The sequence below is a fragment of the Trifolium pratense genome, linkage group LG5, assembly GCF_020283565.1.
Source record: "Trifolium pratense cultivar HEN17-A07 linkage group LG5, ARS_RC_1.1, whole genome shotgun sequence".
NCBI lineage: Eukaryota > Viridiplantae > Streptophyta > Magnoliopsida > Fabales > Fabaceae > Trifolium > Trifolium pratense.
The window spans coordinates 30,833,308-30,852,601 of NC_060063.1; the positions used below are offsets into that span (position 1 = coordinate 30,833,308).

Consider the following 19,294-nt stretch of genomic DNA (forward strand, 5'->3'; position numbering starts at 1 on the left):
TTTGAAGTAATGAATGAATAAATAATATAATAAAAAATGTTGGACTAAGATTCAAAATAGAAAATTTTGAAGGAACGAAGTTCAAATGAAATTTGTAGAGAGATTAAAAGTTGATTTATTTAAATATGTGGTATATTGTGTTTGTAGATATACTTCAACAAACATATTAAAAAAGTTGTAACAAAAAAAAAACATATTTAAAATGTACAATCTTCAAACACCATTGCAACAACATGTGCTCTTTTCTGGTAAACAGTATCCACCATTAGGTTTCCCCAATGTTACTACACAAAAATGGGCACAAATTTCTGAACCACCTTGACATCTTTCAAAAGGAAAACATACTGATGCCTTTGGGAGTTCGACTATTCCTGCTATAATCAATGAAAATCAGTTAGAAATAATATCTAATATTCTAGTGATTTTATTTTAACATTTTAGACATATTTTATATATTTTTTCAAACCATCGTTACATATCGCTCGTAAGATGTTGATTGCCCTCACTTTATAATCACTTAGTCAGGTCATCTATCAACCGATCTGGAATTTCTTAACACACCACCTCGCGTCCAATGCTATTGGGCTTGGTACGCGGATATAAATGGTGGGTGACACAATAGCGGAAACCTGATAACAGGTGGTCCAACGGATCATGAGAAGACCCTAATACCATCTTAAAAATAAGTATTGTACTAACTTATCCTTACAAAATCGGCTTATAAACGATGATTGTTTCATGCTTATAAACACACATTCAGATTATCTCGTTAGTCACTCAACATATATCATGTCAGACTCACCTATTCAAAAAATTTATGTATATGAACATTGAAAATGAACTAATTTACAAAACCACGGATGAAGCAATGCACATAATTAAAAAGGTAAAAATGAGAGGATTAACGCGTGCTGCCATTCTATTTTGAAAGGTTTTCTTTTTTTTGGTTACTTCATTTTTTTTTTGTAATAGGGTATTTAATAAGATTATGCATGTTATGTTATGTTATGTTATGTATGATAATGACATTCATGTCCGTTTAACATTTTTTATAAACTTCCATATATAATAATTTCATCGTAAAAAAACCGTTAGATTTATTACCAAACTCTAATTTAAGTTTGAAATATTATAATAAAAAACGTTTAATACATCTAATTTATTAAATATTTGATCAACAACTATAAAAGCTTAAATATAACTTTTAAAATATTAAATGCTTGATGAGACCAAAAGAATGGTAGCGGCGGCGATGTATAACTACCACATCTCCCAGGACCACTTTCCCACTTATTAATTGCGTTTGGCCGAGTAAAATGAGACTACAAAAAATAACATTTTAATATTAAAATTTTCATAATTTTTAAATAAAAAGAATGAAAATTTATAGGGATTTGTTTGCTATCAACTTAGACTGGTATTTGTTGTTGGAATGAGAAGAAGAGGTGAAATGGAAGGATAGAGAGAAAGAAAGAAAAAACGTGGAACAGGGGAAGTAGAGAAAGTGAAAGAAGAAACTAGAATGTAAGTAAATATTTGTTTTTATTATTATTATTTATTTATTTATTTTTAAATGAAACGGTGCGTTTCAGTATATACTATATAGCCAAATACCCCACTCAACATGCATAATGTGAAATGTACAACATGCTTACTAGTTCAACTTACTACTATCACCTATGTCTTATACATAATTCTAGGGATGATCGTATCCGAACAATTTCAAAAGTAAAATCGCAATTCGAACCAATCCAAACCGAAATCGCAAAAAATCGCATTTTAATTTTAACCACACGGATCATTTTTCTTCTAAACCGAATGGTTTGGTTTGGTTTGCGGTTTTCATTTAACTTAGCTCTATCAACTATTAACAATCAACCCAAATTGAGTCCATAAAACAATAGGCTGTCAAAACATATCATTTCACGCGATATTTTTACTATATATCTTTACTTCTTAACTAGTGTTACGGAGCTACTAGTTAGCATTTTTCAAATTTATAATATAAGCATAAACTCTTTCATTTACATATATTTCTTTTGGTTTCATAAATTATTGGTTTTCACTTTTTAGGTTCTTTCATCATTTACGTATTTGGTTTCATATATAAGCAATTTTTTTTACCTTTCTTCAAATGACATATTATAAAAAAAAATCGTGTTTATCTCTATTGCCCCCACAATTGAAAATTTCTAGCTCCGTCATTGCCTACATCCCCATCCCGATTTGACGGGGGAAATTAGATGCATATTTATTACTACTTGAAACTAATTATCTCTCTTTTTCTAATCTATAAACACACTTAAAGATACAACAGCAAATCCATAGTAGCAGACATCAAACAATCTTTTACATATCTATAAAAGCATGCTACTAATCTTGAGAGCTTTTATGCATTGTAAATTATGATAACATTCTCACATTAGATTGTTTATAATTAATTGAGTTAATTTATAAATTATAACCACAATTGGTTAATTATGAAGAAGAGGCTTCGGTATATACTATTTATATATCCTATTGTATATATATGAGGGAATCTTAAATTTAAAATTAAGTGTGCTCTTAAGTAAAAGTTAAATTTTATACATATCACATCACGGGTTTTTGAAGGTTTCACTATAAAATTCGGCGTAACTGAGCCATCCAACAATAGAGTGGTTCACTTTAGGATTTCTCCTCTTTTGGGAGGGCATACAACTTTGCTCGCACCTACAACCACTGCTGGGAACAACCTATCCTGTATTGTACTTATTATGATTTGGTTTTCCACTTTGTTTCATCCTGTGTTAAAGAAATGCAAATCGTAGTCCAAAAGACCTCAATTAATAATTCAACAAGTCTAAAAAAAATTAGACAATATATTTAAGATAAAAGGTAAAATCTAGCTAGAGGGAAAGATTATAATGGTAGTTCTACAGCATGGACAGTGTGAATTATTTTGTAACCAAGGTTTCAAGCATTTGGAATGGAATTTGTGTGCACAAGGGAGAGGAATCAATTTCTCACCAATCTTAAATGATTCCAAACACACAGCACAATCATCATCTTGTTCTGATGGGTGAATGATGATATTTTAAAATCAAAATATTGACAACAAATGTGAAATCATATATATTTATCTCTATCACTCTTATATTTTTTATCTTCTACATTTAACACGCATTTAAAAATAAGCACAAATTATAATTGACAACAATAACATTGTAAGGATTCAAAGTATAATTAACTTTGGACAGTGGTAAGTCCAACTTGTTGGTATTTCATTCGAGAAAGCTCCCATCAATAATAATATGCTGTGAAAAACCATGATTTCAAGAAAATTACAACAAATAATTGGAAGTTAATCTCATTAATAATCATTTTTTAGGACAATGATATTGTATCAAATTTAAGCTTGTGGTGGATAATACCAATATTTTCTACAAATAAAACCATGATCATAATGCATTGAATCATAGTTCACTCTGGCGTCCAGAGGGAAAAGGTGCACCAAATCTAGCTGAGAAACTGTGCGGCAAGTCATCATCTTCACTCTGAACCCCACTACTGAAGTTGAGAGCATAGCTGTGTTCATCATATTGAAATCTATTCTTCTGTTGTTTCTTGCCATACACGCTAATCTTTCTAATGAATGTTTTCCACTTAGGCCCTGCAATCACTTCTGAAACCTCCTTCATCTTCCTCAACTTGCAACCCCACCAAGAATCTTCCTTTTGCTCCAGTAGACCTTTACCTTCATCATTACCTTGCCCCCATCTCAACCCTAAAACACGAAAGCACCCATACCCACATCCACTAGCGTCTTGGTGATCATTGAAATCTTCCCCGCTGAGTTCCACTACCTCAACCAATGGCCTTCCCTCAAAAGAAGTCATATTTTCAAAGAAAGAATAGAAAGTTTTTGGAATTGGAGTTGAATGGCTTTATTTATGCAGATATTTTTATAGGAGATTATCATCCAAAATGAGAGATGCAGAGGCAAAAATGAAGTTACAACTGTCTTCAAACATATTCAACCAAAATAATAATAATAATAATAATAATAATAATAATAATAATAATAATAATAATAATAATAATAATAATAAATAATTCAACAGAGTATAATAATTCTTTAAGGTACAGGGAAATTTTAAAGCATCCTATGAAGTTTGGTAATGCAATCAACAATATTATACGATGTTATCTGGCATTTGGCAATTTCAATTGACAAGTTGGTCGCTCAAGAGACGGCAGTACAATTTAATAATACTGAAAGAAAAATGAAAATCATATAAGCAAATATAAAGCAGATTCCAACGGTAGCCTATGTCACACTCAGCTGTTGGTGGCTCCCACGTAATTTGATATGAACAAAGAAATTTGATTGCCTAACCAAAAGTCAAACCCATTAGTGGTAAAATGTGTTAAAAGAAAAGAAATCAAAGGTAGGGAATTCATTCATATCTCATCAATAATCACTTGAAAACATGGAACACATACAAAAAGCTAGTTAAAATTTCTGCTACCCTTTACTTTACAATATCTTTTTTTACAAGCACTCTTAAAAATTTAGAATATGAACGAACATTTTTCTTTTTCTTTATAATTTTTTAGTTTCTTTTCTTCTAGTAATGAACTAAATTTTGCATGATGTCCAGTGAGGTTTGGGTGTATTACAAGAATAGGTAGTTGACGTACGATATTACATTTATTTACAACCATATGTTACCTTCTGATACTTGCAAGACCTTCTTAAAGCATATATTGCACACAACGCATTGATCCACCAAATGGATGGAATACACAACCATAAACAGATATGGAAATAAGCATTTGGCTCCTGCAATTTTAGCAAATTATCTCTGCACTTGATTCTGAGATGAAGTAGGTTGCTGCTGTTGATTTTGTCCTTTGGGAGAGATCTTGGCTGCCATGGAACGTAAATCATTCGCAATCTCGGTAAATGAAGGTCTTTCTGATGGTTCTGATGACCAGCACCTCTCCATCAGTACCCTCCATTCTGGATCACAAGATTCTGGAACCGGAGGCCGCAAAGTGTTGTTCACAATGCCACCTGAATTATGTTTGGAAAAACCTACAGCTGAATAACCAAAGGCTAATATAAACAAGAGGAGTGCTAGGGTCACACCCACTAACACACTCATCTAACACACACCAATAATAATTAAACACATCATCCTCCTTTTTTAATCTTTTACCTATTACCGGATTCACTTTAATAGAGTGAAACCATTTATTTATTGAATTTTAATAGTTCAATCTTCTTTCTTTTTTTTTTTTGTCTGTAGTCATTTCTTCAACCTTCCAGAATCCACAACAACTCTTCAAGTTACAGGAAAACAAATTCCATAAAAAGCTTTAACAACTCAAAAATCTGTTTCATAATGCTAAGATTAAAAATCTCATTTGAAAAATAGAACCCAACTCAAAATCCATTTTGAATATGATCTCGAAAAATCTTTAACAAAAATATATCTCAACTCAAAAATAAAAAATGGAACCCAATTCAATACGTCATAAAAAATGGAACTCATATCTCGAAAACGGTTTAGATCGTCAGCAACCATAAAAACTTGACTAACAGTGCGCAAAACCTGATCTGAAGGAGAGCCGACTCAGTGTTATTTCTGTTAAGCATATATGATTATTTGTATCTTTGTAGTGTTGCATAAATATAAGCTGCTGTGTGCTAAGTAAAAGGTGAAGAACAAAGGACCCAATAGAGATGAAGAAGAGCGGCGTGAAGCTTCTGGAGAGTGCCACAAAGTTGCAGTTTGTTGTTGTTGCAGAAATGTTGCAGATAAATTAAAAATTAAAAATAAAATGTAGAGACTCAAACCTGTTTAACCGGTTATCAGGTAAAACATTAAAAATAATGGGTGATGTGGCTAAGTATCATTGGAGTGTGTAATAGGAGTGTGTTAGAAGGTTTGACACTAGCATTACTCATATAAACAAACACTAAAGTCTGGATTCAGCTTTCGGATTACCTATGATGGCCCCATAGTGCAAATTAGCATACGGCTCTTCTCCAGTGAGGAGTTCCCACATGACAATACCAAATGAGAAAACATCAACCTGAAAGAACAAATATTAGAACAAAACTAGCTTCAAGAATGACAAAATGCGCAGGAAGCATTAAATTAAATAAATCAATATTTAAAATGAGTTAAATAAACCTTTTCTGAAACAAGGCTACTGCTTCCATTCAGGAGTTCAGGTGCCATCCAAGGTAGGGTTCCTCTCACACCACCAGATATTAGAGTCTGGCACTTTACTTTGGACAGACCCAAGTCCCCAACCTGATATCAGAATCAACTTGTGAATAACCAAGAAAGGGAACAAAATATATTCAGTTGCTCTGAGCTAAAAGTAGAACTGTTTTGATTATTAAAGGAAGTACTATAGACCCTAAAAGTAGTTCAAAAAAATATGAAAATAAGGATGATGCTTAATATTGCAGAGGTGGAACTAATTCTAAATTATTAGTAGATCATGTTGTTAATTGCATATGTAAACAAGAAAAATAAGAATGAGGCATAGTTAATAGGCATATTTGAGCCGGTAAAAGTAAAACTAACAAATTGCACGTACGGTCTGTTAGCAGACCAATTGGATACTACCAAAAGCATATCAAATTCCTCATATACTTCATGTCAGCCACCATCAGATGACATGCCAATGATCCCATTGAGTATTATCAACATGTAGAATCCTCAATAGCCAACAAAGCCACATCCATCATAATCGTAGATAGTGAACCCAGAACAATCTTTAAAAAATCCCAGAAAGGCTAACATTATTAGTTTGGTAAGACTATGAGGTGTCCCAGGTGTGGGACGGTCCTCACAGGAAACAGTGTTATTAACCGCAGACCGGTCCTCAATTCGGTTATGGTATTGGGTTGATGGTCCCTACTTGACCACATGAACCTGTCCATACTATAAAACTGTAATTTTATATTGTAATGCTATCAAATACCTTAGGTTATTGATAAAGCAATCAAAAGAGACAAGCTTGAATGAGAAAATGATGTACTTACTATATTGATTACTATATTGACTAGTGTTTAACTTATATTCTCTAGACAAACTTTTCCTTTTATTGAATCCTTAACCAATTCTCTTAGGACATTCATTAGCAAGACCCTATGAATGTTTAAATTACTTTGTGCATTTGTATAAAAATTACTTAGTCCATAGTGTGCTTTTGTATGTTGCATTGCATATGCTAGTTTTTTTTATTTTAATTTGTTACGACCCAGCAAAGTAACAATGGAAATAAGCAAAAACAGGGCAAAATAGAAGAGCTTTATTGAATGAAAAAGATGAGTGTTACAAGTTATGCAGGATAATGAGAATCAAGCAATAACTAATCTGAGAGCTAAGCTCACTAAAGGCCAAGTTAAACTTGAGCCTCCATTCTAACAACTTAGCAGCAAATCAAAAGCCGTTCTCTCCATACAAACTTCCTCCTTATATTTCGGAATGCAGGTACACAGCTCTTCACCAACTTCTCTCTCATACGTCATCGTAACTACCCTTCCTTGCCAGCTCTCCTCCTTCTAGAATAAACTATCCAATTCCTGGCCCCCACATTATAATCATTAGCTAATGATGACTCAGCATTAGGATTTGGGCTTTGAGTCCTAACAATACTCCCTCCAGAAAGACTTGTCTTGTCCTCAAGACAAAAATTTGGAAATTGGCTCCTCATGAGAATCACATCTTCCCATGTAGCTTCTTCCAACTTCTGGCCCTTCCACTGGACAAGAACCTGATCCACTTTCTCATTCTGTACCCATACAAACCGATGAGCCAGCACTGTTTCAGGCTCTATGAGTACTCCTTGCTCTCCCTGCAAATCTGGCAATGCTTCGCCTTCACTGTAATTGCCTACTGCTTTCTTTAACAAGGAAACATGAAATACAGGGTGTACCTTTGAACCATCGGGTAATCTTAACTTGTAAGCAACTGCCCCTACCCTTTCAACCACCGGATATGGCCCATAGTATCGGGCAGCTAGCTTGGCATTGATCCTGCAGACCACTGACTGTTGCCTATGAGCTCTAAGCTTAACAAAGACCCATTCTCCAACAGTAAAACTCCTATCACTTCTCTTCTTGTCAGCAAATTGTTTCATTCTGTCTTGGGCTCGCTGCAAATGGTGTTTTAATTGCCTCAAAGCTTCATCTCTGTCTAAAAGTTCCTTTTGTACTGCATCTACTCTAGTCTCACCTTGTACCCACCGGGTAATAGCAGGAGGAGTTCTCCCATAAACCACTTCATAAGGAGTTTGTCCTGTAGCTGAATGGTTACTAGTATTGAACCAATATTCTGACCATGAAATCCAGTTTGCCCATGTGCGTGGCTGATCAGTGATAAAGCATCGCAGATAAGTTTCCAAACAGCGGTTAACAACTTCAGTTTGACCATCGGTCTCAGGATGGTATGCAGTACTCATCTTGAGCTTTGTGCCTTGAAGTTTGAATAACTCTCTCCAAAAATTACTCATAAAAATCGGATCCCTGTCACTAACAATCGATAAAGGGATTCCATGTAATCTCACCACCTCCCGCACAAAGATCTCAGCCACCATCTTAGCTGTGTAAGGATGCTTCAGAGGTATAAAGTGAACATATTTTGATAATCTGTCAACAACCACCAAAATTGCTTCATACCCTTTAGATTTGGGTAAACCTGTTATAAAATCCATAGAAAGATCTTCCCAAATACGATTTGGAATTGGTAAGGGCTGCAATAACCCACCAGGGGAAGTGGTTAAATACTTTTGTCGTTGGCAAATATCACAAGCCTTGACAAAATCTTGTACAGTGTTCTTCATACCAATCCAATACACATTTGCAGCAATTCTTCTATAAGTTTTGTAGAATCCTGAATGACCTCCTTGAGGTGTAGTATGAAACTCAGTCAACAACATAGGAATCATAGAAGAATTGGCAGGTATTACCAATCTTCCTTCATACAGCAACACCCCATTCTTATACACATACCCTGGTCTAGCTTCTGCATCCTTCTGAATCTCATCTAAAATTTGTTTCAACTGAGAATCTTGATGAACCTCATATCTTAAAGTCAATTCATCCACCCACTGCAAGCTGCTAGTAATCTGACACAAACCACCTTCATTTACTCGAGATAGAGCATCAGCTCCACTATTGAGTCTACCGGGTTTGTACACAATATCAAAATTATATCCCAACAACTTAGCTGCCCAGTTTTGCTGGTCTGCAGAGATCATTCTTTGCTGCAACAACTGTTTCAAACTCTTTTGGTCAGTTGACACCACAAATTTTCTTCCAATTAAATAAGGTCTCCAATGCTGTATAGAAAGTACTACAGCCATCAACTCCTTTTCATAGGCAGACTTGGTAAGATTTCTTACCCCTAGAGCTTTGCTAAAGTAAGCTATAGGTCTGCTATCTTGTAGAAGAATGGCTCCGATTCCCCCTCCTGATGCATCACACTCTATCATGAATTCTTTGTCAAAATTTGGTAAAGTTAAGACAGGAGCAGTAGTAAGACACTTTTTCAACGTTTCAAAAGCATACAATGCTTTCTCATTCCACATAAAAGCATCTTTCTTTGTTAAGTCTGTTAAAGGCTTGGCTATTTTTCCATAATCCTTGATAAATTTTCTGTAATAGCCTGTGAGTCCTAAGAAGCCCCTCACTCCCTTAACATTCTTGGGTATTGGCCACTGGATAACACTTTCTATCTTACTAGGGTCCACAGCTACACCCTGACTAGTAATAAGATGACCCAAGTACTCCACAGATTGTCTACCAAACTGACACTTTTTCCTATTAGCCACTAGCTCATGTGTTTGCATAATGTGTAAAACAGTTTTCAGATTTTGCATATGTTCAGACCAAGTCCTACTATAGACCAATATGTCATCGAAAAACACAAGGACAGATTTTCTCAATAATGATCTAAATACCTCATTCATAAGACTTTGAAAAGTTGAAGGAGCGTTCATTAATCCAAAGGGCATAACTAAGAACTCATAATGCCCCTCATGAGTGCGAAAAGCAGTTTTGTGGATGTCTGCTTCTCTAACTCTGACTTGATGGTATCCGGATTTAAGGTCCAATTTGGAGAAGTAGCTGGCACCATGTAGCTCATCTAACAGTTCCTCAATCACTGGTATGGGAAATTTATCAGGAATAGTAGCCTTATTCAAAGCTCTATAATCCACACACAGCCTCCATGAATTGTCCTTCTTCTTGACTAATAACACAGGGCTAGAAAAAGCACTAGTACTAGGTCGTACTATTCCTGCCTGTAGCATTTCACCCACTTGCTTTTCAATTTCATCTTTATGATGATGTGGATACCTGTAGGGCCTAACATTTATTGCCCCTGCTCCTTCTCTTAAGGTAATAACATGTTCCTTATTTCTTTTTGGTGGCAATCCTTTAGGGTCTTGGAACACATCTGCATATAAACTCAACAAGTGTTCCAATTCCCTTGACTGCTCCACCTCTAAAGAATGTAGGACTCCACAACTTACCTTAACCTTAGCTTCTTCGCCTCCTGTACTTCTCTTCAATTTTGGTTTACACAGGACATTGTGCAAAGTATCCATCATATTCAGAGAGCTTTCCATTCCTTTCAAAGTAACCCATTCCTTGTTAAGCCAAAAGCTCATGGTGTGTTTCTTCCAATTTACTATCATATCCCCCAACGTGCGAAGCCATTCAATTCCCAATATAACATCCACACAACCTAACTCAAACAACTGCACATCCACAGTCACTTTCAGCCCTTTAATGTCAATTTCAAGATTACTGCAAGTGCCTTTGGTTTTCGAGCAAAATCCATCGCCCAATTTGATGTTTAAAGCAGCATCATCGTTAACAGTCAAATTCATCTTGTGTACCAAATTTTGTGAGATAAAATTATGAGATGCTCCACTATCCACCAAAATTACAACGGGTACCTCCTGAATCGTACCCTGTAATTTAATCACCTGTGGCATCGATCTCCCTGTATTACTCAACTGACAGAAATTCATCAAGCTCATCTCACCCTGTACCTCTTCCTCCTCATCTTCTACTTCCACGGCTAATAACTTCCCCTCTGAATCTTCTTCTTCATCGTCGACTATCAATACCTTAAGATGCCGTTCAGGGCATTGATTCTTAAGGTGGTTGGTTCCACCACACCGAAAACAAAGTCCCTTCTTCCTTCTCTCCATTATCTCGTTGTATGATAACGGAGAATACCCTCTATCGCGTGAATGATTTTTTTGATTTTCAGCAACATTGGGCCGAGTTTGCTTAGGCCCATTACCACTTTCCTTGGACCCATCACCCGATCCATTCTTCACAAAGACCCAATCGGACCGGTCTCTCTGTGAACCGCTAACTCCGGTTCGATTAGACCCATGACCCGGTTTATTTCTATTAAAACCGAATCCATCTTTCTTCGTTTCCCTTTCCACCGCGCGTGCTACCTGCAACACCTTCGACCTAGATAAGTCTCCCATTACAGATAAGCTACGAACCTTACCACGAATCTCTTCCTTCAATCCGTGTAAAAAATATCCCAGAAATTGCTTATCTGGAAGCCTCGGAATCTGAGCAGTAAGGTATTCGAAATCATTGATATATTCATCAACGTTTCCTTTCTGTCGAAGCTCTGTCAATTGCTCATACACATCACCATCGCCATGACCACCGTATCTCTCCAATAACTCCTGCTTCAGTTGCTCCCAATCCAAATTTTCGTTTTCATTAATCAAGGAGTTGAAAAAATGGATCGTTGGGCCTTCCATACACAACTGTGCGAGATTCACCTTAATCTCTGATCGAGTATTTTGAACACGAAAATATACCTCTGCTCGCGAAATCCACCCAGCTGGATCCTCGCCGTTGAAAACGGGTAACTCTACCTTCTTCACTGATCGACGGAACTCAGCCATCGAGTCGTCATCAAGGTGGTTACTGTTCGATCGAGAAATATGCTGTACCGATCCCTCACCGATCTTTTCTCCTTCATCAGCGACAGGTTTCCCGAGACTCTTTTCGAACAAAGCGATGAGTCGAGCTTGGTTCTGTTCCATGTTGGCCAAAGTAGTCTTCACTCCACTGATCTCTGCTTCTAACGAAGCAATCTTAGCATCCATTCCTCTGATCAACTGAATCTGAGTGGTGTTTTTAGGCATTCACTGATCCCCGATATCGAATCCGGCAGGTCGGACCAAATTGTTACGACCCAGCAAAGTAACAATGGAAATAAGCAAAAACAGGGCAAAATAGAAGAGCTTTATTGAATGAAAAAGATGAGTGTTACAAGTTATGCAGGATAATGAGAATCAAGCAATAACTAATCTGAGAGCTAAGCTCACTAAAGGCCAAGTTAAACTTGAGCCTCCATTCTAACAACTTAGCAGCAAATCAAAAGCCGTTCTCTCCATACAAACTTCCTCCTTATATTTCGGAATGCAGGTACACAGCTCTTCACCAACTTCTCTCTCATACGTCATCGTAACTACCCTTCCTTGCCAGCTCTCCTCCTTCTAGAATAAACTATCCAATTCCTGGCCCCCACATTATAATCATTAGCTAATGATGACTCAGCATTAGGATTTGGGCTTTGAGTCCTAACATAATTTTCAAAGAAAACAAAAAGCCTTTCTCACTGTCCCAAGAAAGAGACACACCTTCCCTATTTTAGAATTTATTAAAATAGTGGCCTATTACAGTTTGAATGTGAGATATCACATCACTCGCCTATTCAAAAATCTCCCTTTCATTTCAAATTATACATCCCACCATATTTCACTCGAAACTATTTGTCTTAGTTTTTTCTTCTACATTTTTTCAAAAAAATTTCAAATTTGTCTAACAATTTCAAAAAGGGATAACAAATGTATCACTATAAAGTCCATTTGTGAACATTAAACAAAATGTCCCTTGTCTTTTCACTATGTATCAATTGAAAAAGCATATGAATAAGCTTTCCATGGGGTTTATTTCCATGGGATTCATAGTAAACTCCTAACAATACCAATATCACCAGAAATTTAACTACTTTTTTAACTAGATGGATTGCCGAAAATTTGTAGAGAAGGAAAATGTGGTGGGGAAGATAAAAAAGACAGTGTAATTGACATATGAGTGGATATTAATGTATGAAAGGAAGAGTTATTATTTGTTTTCCAAGTAACTTCATAATATCATAATGAGTGTGCAAGAACCACAAACCAATTTCAATGATGATCCCAAATTAATATTATTCTGTTTCTAACACACTTGAACCCCACAAGACACCTAATAGAAAGGTAATTTTGTCTATATAATAGCATAATTCTATCTAGTGAAATATCTATATATAACATTTTCTTCTTTTTGAAGCAACTAAAGTATATATAACAATTATTGGATAGGAAAAAATCTTATCAGACTCATCCTATTATTCAATCTACCATTAATTATCTCATCATGGCCACGAAACGAGTTGTTAACTCTACGCAGACATTTCAATGATATAGAAACACTAGTATTACTATGGGGTATATATTAAGGTTCAGCCTAAAATCATTGGTGAATGCTAAAAATTAGTACAAAATTACAATGTAATGAAAAATCCAATCTTCAAGACTGAACTTAAGCTTCAAATTAATGTCTGTATTAGTGGTTTTGTGTATTTCTAGAGATACTGTAAGGAATATACTGCAAATCTATGACGATAAATTGCACATTAAACTCTAATTTATTAAAAAACCATTTTTAGTAATATATTACTATCTTTTTTTGTATATATCGAATGTGCCTACCTAGACCTTGAGTATGGCTATTCAAACCTAGAAATGGGTAGCCTTGTCAACAAAAGAGACATCCCCTTAAGTCATGCATTACAAACTAAAAATATTACACTCTCTAAATTACCCTTTTTGGTGATTCATATTTCTCAAATCTGACAAAAGCTGTAAATTGTCAATCTAAGCCACCCCAAATATATCCCAAAGACTTGTATTTAATCACCTTCTAAAAAACAACAGAAGGGGTGTTAAATGTTGTCACACTAAGGACTTTCAGACCGCTAAATTGAATTGCTAAGAACCTTAGAGCATATGGAAGTTGGTGCACTAATTATTCAGCTCCTTATATAAAAAATAATGGGAGGCGTGTCTAACACAGATGAATGCTAAAGAACACTATTTTAAATATTATATATCACATCAGAAGCATTTAATACCTTGCATATTGGGCGGTGTGGATCACGAAGATTCACAAGCAAGTTGTCACTTTTTAAGTCAAAGTGTACTATGTTTTTTCCATGGAGGTACTCCATACCAAAGGCCACATCCATTGCAATCATAAGACGCTTGCGCTTGTCAACATTCCTAATATGATCAAATAATTATCAAACATTTAAAATATGAAACAGATATATTAAATTGGGGTAATTCAAAATAACCAACAGATGAGAGTGTAAGCATGCAAGACATATAAATACCTCCCATTCTTCTGGAAGGCATTTCTTAGAGAACCATTAGCCATATACTCTGTTACTGTTGCCACAGAACCTCCTGGGCCATCAAGAACAACACCATAGAAAGCTACCACATTTGGGTGGTGCAAGTCAGCAAGCTTGATTGCCTCATTCCAAAAATCAGCTCTCTGCTTGATTCATAAACCATGAACACTGTAAGCTAGTTTACTGATAATGGACATCAGAATCATTAATAATTCACATGAGACACAGACCAAGCGCTCTTGCTCTGAAGGCTTTCCAGCAAAACACCTATCATTAATCCGCTTTATTGCAACATCAGTACCTCTCCATTTTCCATGATACACTGTCCCAAAGGTCCCAGACCCCAATTCTACAAGCTCTTCAAGGTCACTATTCCTTATAATCTAGCCACATTCCAACAGCAAGGTTTTAGTTTAGCAGGGAAAGCAATTTTAATAGAAGGAGAAACATACAATACAATAGAAAACATTCAACCTGTAACGCTCCAACATCTGATGCTGGAAAGCCAAAATTTGCCTTCTCTGAAAACTTGCTTTTGTCATCCTGAGGGTCAACAGGAATAATTCTGTTTAATGTAATAATAAATTAACACCTAAGAAGGAGTAGGATTGGGAGAACATGAAAGCATTTTATTTTGGAGACAATTCTAGCAATTGCAAGGAACGAGTCACCTGAGTTTTTGCTTTACACTGTATATCTAGTTGATTATTTTTAAAATCTCCATCTTCAATGTCTTCATGATGGGACACATCTCGGGCATGTAAGTCAGGATTTGAAGTACTTGAGTGCAGAACAGATGCGGCTGAACTTTCAGCAACAGCTTGAAGTTGTTGGTCTTCTGGTGATCCTTCAATGAAGAAACCAAAATATAATGAGCACGACATCTAAGATCTTAACTAATTATGATTGATAAGAACAAGAATTCAACAGCTTACAGACCCTTGCAATATGGAGCTTCTTCTGATGTTAAATTCTGTTTGAATGCCTGACGGAGACCATCATCCAATTGAACATCAAGATTTTGTTCTCCAATGTTGCCTGAATTCTCACCAAACTGATCCATATAAGAATATGTTTCTTTCTTTGATGTGACTTTGTCTGGTCTAGCTGGTGGAAAGTAAGTACCGTGTAAATTCCAGGGATCCTGATTGCTAAAAAGTGAGTTTGAAGAATCCTGCATATGTCCAAACCCAGCAGATTGCGAAACTGAAGATAAAACTGCATCATCCTTCTGATGGATTACATTCTTTGATTGAGGATTTGCTCCAGGAATGCCCCAAATAGGCAGGTGTGCAACCTCATTGTACTCCACAGGCCTAGAATTATTACCGTATGAAATTTCTATACTGGAATTAGGAAGAGCATCCATCGTCTTAATTTGATTTGCATCAGCAATCAATTTTGACCTGCAAAGGTTGTTATCTGAAACCACCCATTTCTTCTCTATAGCATGCTGAGTATTGTAATCAATATTTTCATTATTCACACAAATTTCAGGATTGCTTATCTTGAGATTGTCCGTTCTTCCATCAATAGGTTTGAGCAGGTCATGTGCAACCCAATTCTCCACGGCATCCGCTTTTGAAATTGTATTAGCAAGCTCATTAGTATATTCTGTTGATGATACTTGAACCACACATTCGGAAGTTTTCACAGATGTGCCACCAACTAAAGGTATTTCATTAACAGGCTTATTCACAACTACATCTTCTTTGGCCCAGTTTTCAACTGGCACCATGTGCTGGGGAGCAAAATCATCTAGATAAGACAATGGCGCTGTTTCAGTCAGCCCATCACTTGGTGACTGTTTGTCATCTGTTCTTCCAACTATGTCTGGGATAACCACTGCATTTCTGGGATGATCAAACCTATTTCTCTCAGTTTCAGCCTCCAGAGGAAGACCACTTGTGTCACTACACGGTACCATGACCCTGAGTCTAGTCCCAACTTCTTGTTCAAAATTACCATTGCCTTCCTTCATTGGTGTAGTCACCAAAACCCTATTTGTTGGTTGAGCTCTTAAACTGTCCTCTACCGGGAGACTATTATAACTTGGCATTGAATCAGGGATTAAACCTGCACAGCTATTATGCTGATGCTGAACCACTGGATCTGAATGTGCATGAGGCAGTTTTTTCTGACACATATAACAATCCTCCACTATTTGAGGGACGACTACCGGTTGCTGAGGCAACAATCCATCATGAAAAATAACATGATCCGAAGGAGAAACCTGAACCCAACCATAATTACCTCCGAAAGGGACTTGAATTGGATATGCTTTGTAACTTTGCTCAGAAATAAGTTGGTGCTGCATCCTTAGCCCTGAAGTATTTTCATCATAATATTGCTCAAAACCGTTTTGTTGCCCTTGCATGACTGTTCGTGGATGTATAATACTTGGTCTTATACCAGCATGGGAAGATGGTTGAGTCATTGTCATCTGCACTCCATGGATTGCCTGTTGGGATGCATAACGAGCAGTGTTATCATGAAAATGATGTTGAGAGTAGATAGTCCCGGGCCTACCTATAAACTGAGGATTTGGGAATTCCATATGGGCAGGCATCTGGACATATTCTGCATGGTTCAGAACTTCCTGTCGAGGATCAACAAATGCCTGCAAAGGTGCAGCGGGTGGAATTTGCATTCCAGACTGCTGCAACACAAACTGCTTCTGAGATAAAGTAGTGGGCACAGACTTCTCTACCTCAACCTCATTATGGAAAGGTGGAGTATGAGTTGGACCTGAATCAGCCACAGGTATACCCAATGAAACTGCAGAAACATCTGAGCATACTGATTCAACAGGCTCAGAAACCATAAGATTTGTAGTAGCAGCATCATTAGGTGCGGCAATATTCGTATCGGATGATAAAATGCTGGAGATAGGCGGGCCATTAAAATCTGCATGAGCAGCATTTGTGCTATCAGGAGCCTCTAACCCACTCAAATCAGAATTTTGAGTAGAATCAGCACTTGTAAAACTTCCTTTCCTTGTTAGCTTGCCATTAACCCTCTCAGCAATTCCGTTCACAGCTTCAACATATTTCTGCCCACCATCATGTAAATTTACAAACTGTAGCAGACCAGAAGGATCAAATTCCGAAGCAGAAAAAAGAAAGACCCTTAATTTAGGAGAACCATCTGAAGACCTCTCAATCAACCTTTCATACTCCTCCATCATATTATCCAGATCATCAGCACAGGAAACTGATACCAATGCATCAAGATCCTCTCCGGGAAGCTGATATTTGATAACCACAGGTTGCCCAAAAGTATTGACCATCTTTTGCACTAAATCATTAAAACTCACATCTCTCTTGACACTTATTATCCTAGTCTGCCCGCCAACATACCTCAACATTCCGTCACTCGGCCTAGGCAAAATCTTCCCACCATAACTGCACATGAACTTCAATTTCTGCCCCGAAACTGAATCATCTCCACCTTTTCCACTCGCCTGATCGACCCTCTGGTTAGCAGGGTGATTGGAACCAGTCCCAACAAACCCAACAACACCACCAGTACGATCACCACCACCGTTGCTAATTATTCTACCACTACTGTACTGAAGATTATTGTTATCCAAAGCATTACCAGCAACCCAATTACCCAAATTCAAAGGATATCCATTAGTAGCTGTAACAAAACTACCTGAAAGATCGACAGCATTGCCACCAGTAACACGATTGGGAAAATTAAGCCCAACAGTAGGGCTCAAAGTGGGATAGGGAAAACCGGGGCGAATACACCATGTAGTAGAAGCAGCACCAGAAGCCACATTTCCATATCCCACTCCACCCAAACCACCATCAGGATAAAAAATAGGAACCACACCGGAGGCTCCATTGTCCCTAACCGCAGCCGAAACATGTGGCTCCTCCGATCGAACTACATTCAGCGGTGGTGGTGGTGGTGGTGGTCGCATATCTTCGGGGCTAGAGTTTTGATCAAACGCCATGAACACAGAAAATAATAAAAATCGAAGACGGAAAACCTAGAATTGAAACCGAAGCAATGGAATCACGAATTGAAACCATACACGATACCTAGAAACATAAAGAAAAATTCGAAACCCTAACAGTGAAATTGAGCAAAAAGTGTTACGAGAGAAATAACACACCAGAAGGTGAAGGGTGCAGTGTGAGAGTGATGATGAGTTTTTAATTACAGTTGAAGTCGGTGGAGAAGTATCAATTTGGAAAGAGGAGACAACGAATCACACTCTCACAGGGTTTTTGGAAGATGCGTAATACTCACGATCTTCACTCAATGCTACTATGACTACTGAAATGGAATGAAATGAAATTGAAACTTAATGTAACTAGTGGTAGTGTGTGTGTGTGTGCACTGGAATAATGAAGCGCGTGCAGTTACAAATGATTTTCCCGGGAATGTGAAGGAAACGGCGGTGGAGAAGGAAAATAAGACAAGAGAAGAGGGAAAGAAAAGTGGTAATAACTAATAAGAGAGAAGGCACGTGGATTTTTCGACCGCTTCATGCAAAGATTATTAAATTGAATTGAATTAGGGAGATTGATCACTCATGGACTAACAAAAAGTGATAGGGATTTATTTATGGTGTCATCATTTTTGTTGCTAACCTAATGGGTGGGGTCTTCTATCTCCCCCACCTGCCCACCATATCTTACTCACATGATTGGGATGAAATTGGGAGGAAGGATCACGGTTCGATCTTCACAACTGTGATTTGGTGGGGCTGAAATTACTTGATACTAGAACTGACTCTCGAACCAAGTTAAATTGATGGTGAA

At 36.9% G+C, this 19,294-nt stretch overlaps 2 protein-coding genes and 1 long non-coding RNA gene across 7 annotated transcripts; 1 reads left to right on the plus strand and 2 right to left on the minus strand.

Annotated features, from left to right (window-relative positions):
* The first annotated feature begins 2,913 nt into the window (after positions 1–2,913).
* On the plus strand, positions 2,914–15,484 carry LOC123882809. The gene is made up of 3 exons (XR_006799985.1): positions 2,914–3,051; positions 3,397–3,399; positions 15,471–15,484. It is a non-coding gene; the product is annotated as an uncharacterized LOC123882809 (long non-coding RNA).
* LOC123882807 lies at positions 3,406–4,844 on the minus strand. Its single transcript, XM_045931408.1, has 2 exons — positions 4,715–4,844; positions 3,406–4,373 (listed from the first exon to the last, which is right to left on the minus strand). The coding sequence occupies exon 2, from the start codon at positions 3,876–3,878 to the stop codon at positions 3,456–3,458; it is 423 nt and encodes a 140-aa protein (XP_045787364.1). The 5' UTR covers positions 3,879–4,373; positions 4,715–4,844; the 3' UTR covers positions 3,406–3,455.
* LOC123882806 lies at positions 4,408–19,085 on the minus strand. 5 transcript variants are annotated; one of them, XM_045931407.1, is made up of 10 exons: positions 17,262–19,045; positions 15,456–17,222; positions 15,188–15,363; positions 14,991–15,059; positions 14,747–14,899; positions 14,496–14,659; positions 14,235–14,382; positions 6,186–6,308; positions 5,997–6,084; positions 4,408–5,086 (listed from the first exon to the last, which is right to left on the minus strand). In XM_045931407.1, the coding sequence occupies exons 1-10, from the start codon at positions 18,478–18,480 to the stop codon at positions 4,842–4,844; spliced, it is 4,152 nt and encodes a 1,383-aa protein (XP_045787363.1). In that variant the 5' UTR covers positions 18,481–19,045; the 3' UTR covers positions 4,408–4,841. The 5 variants fall into 5 exon arrangements, with proteins under 5 accessions (XP_045787363.1, XP_045787362.1, XP_045787361.1 ...); XM_045931406.1 differs by having other exon boundaries at positions 4,408–5,059; positions 15,188–15,354; positions 15,456–19,085; XM_045931405.1 differs by having other exon boundaries at positions 4,408–5,059; positions 15,456–19,085.
* Between the last annotated feature and the right edge of the window lie 209 nt (positions 19,086–19,294).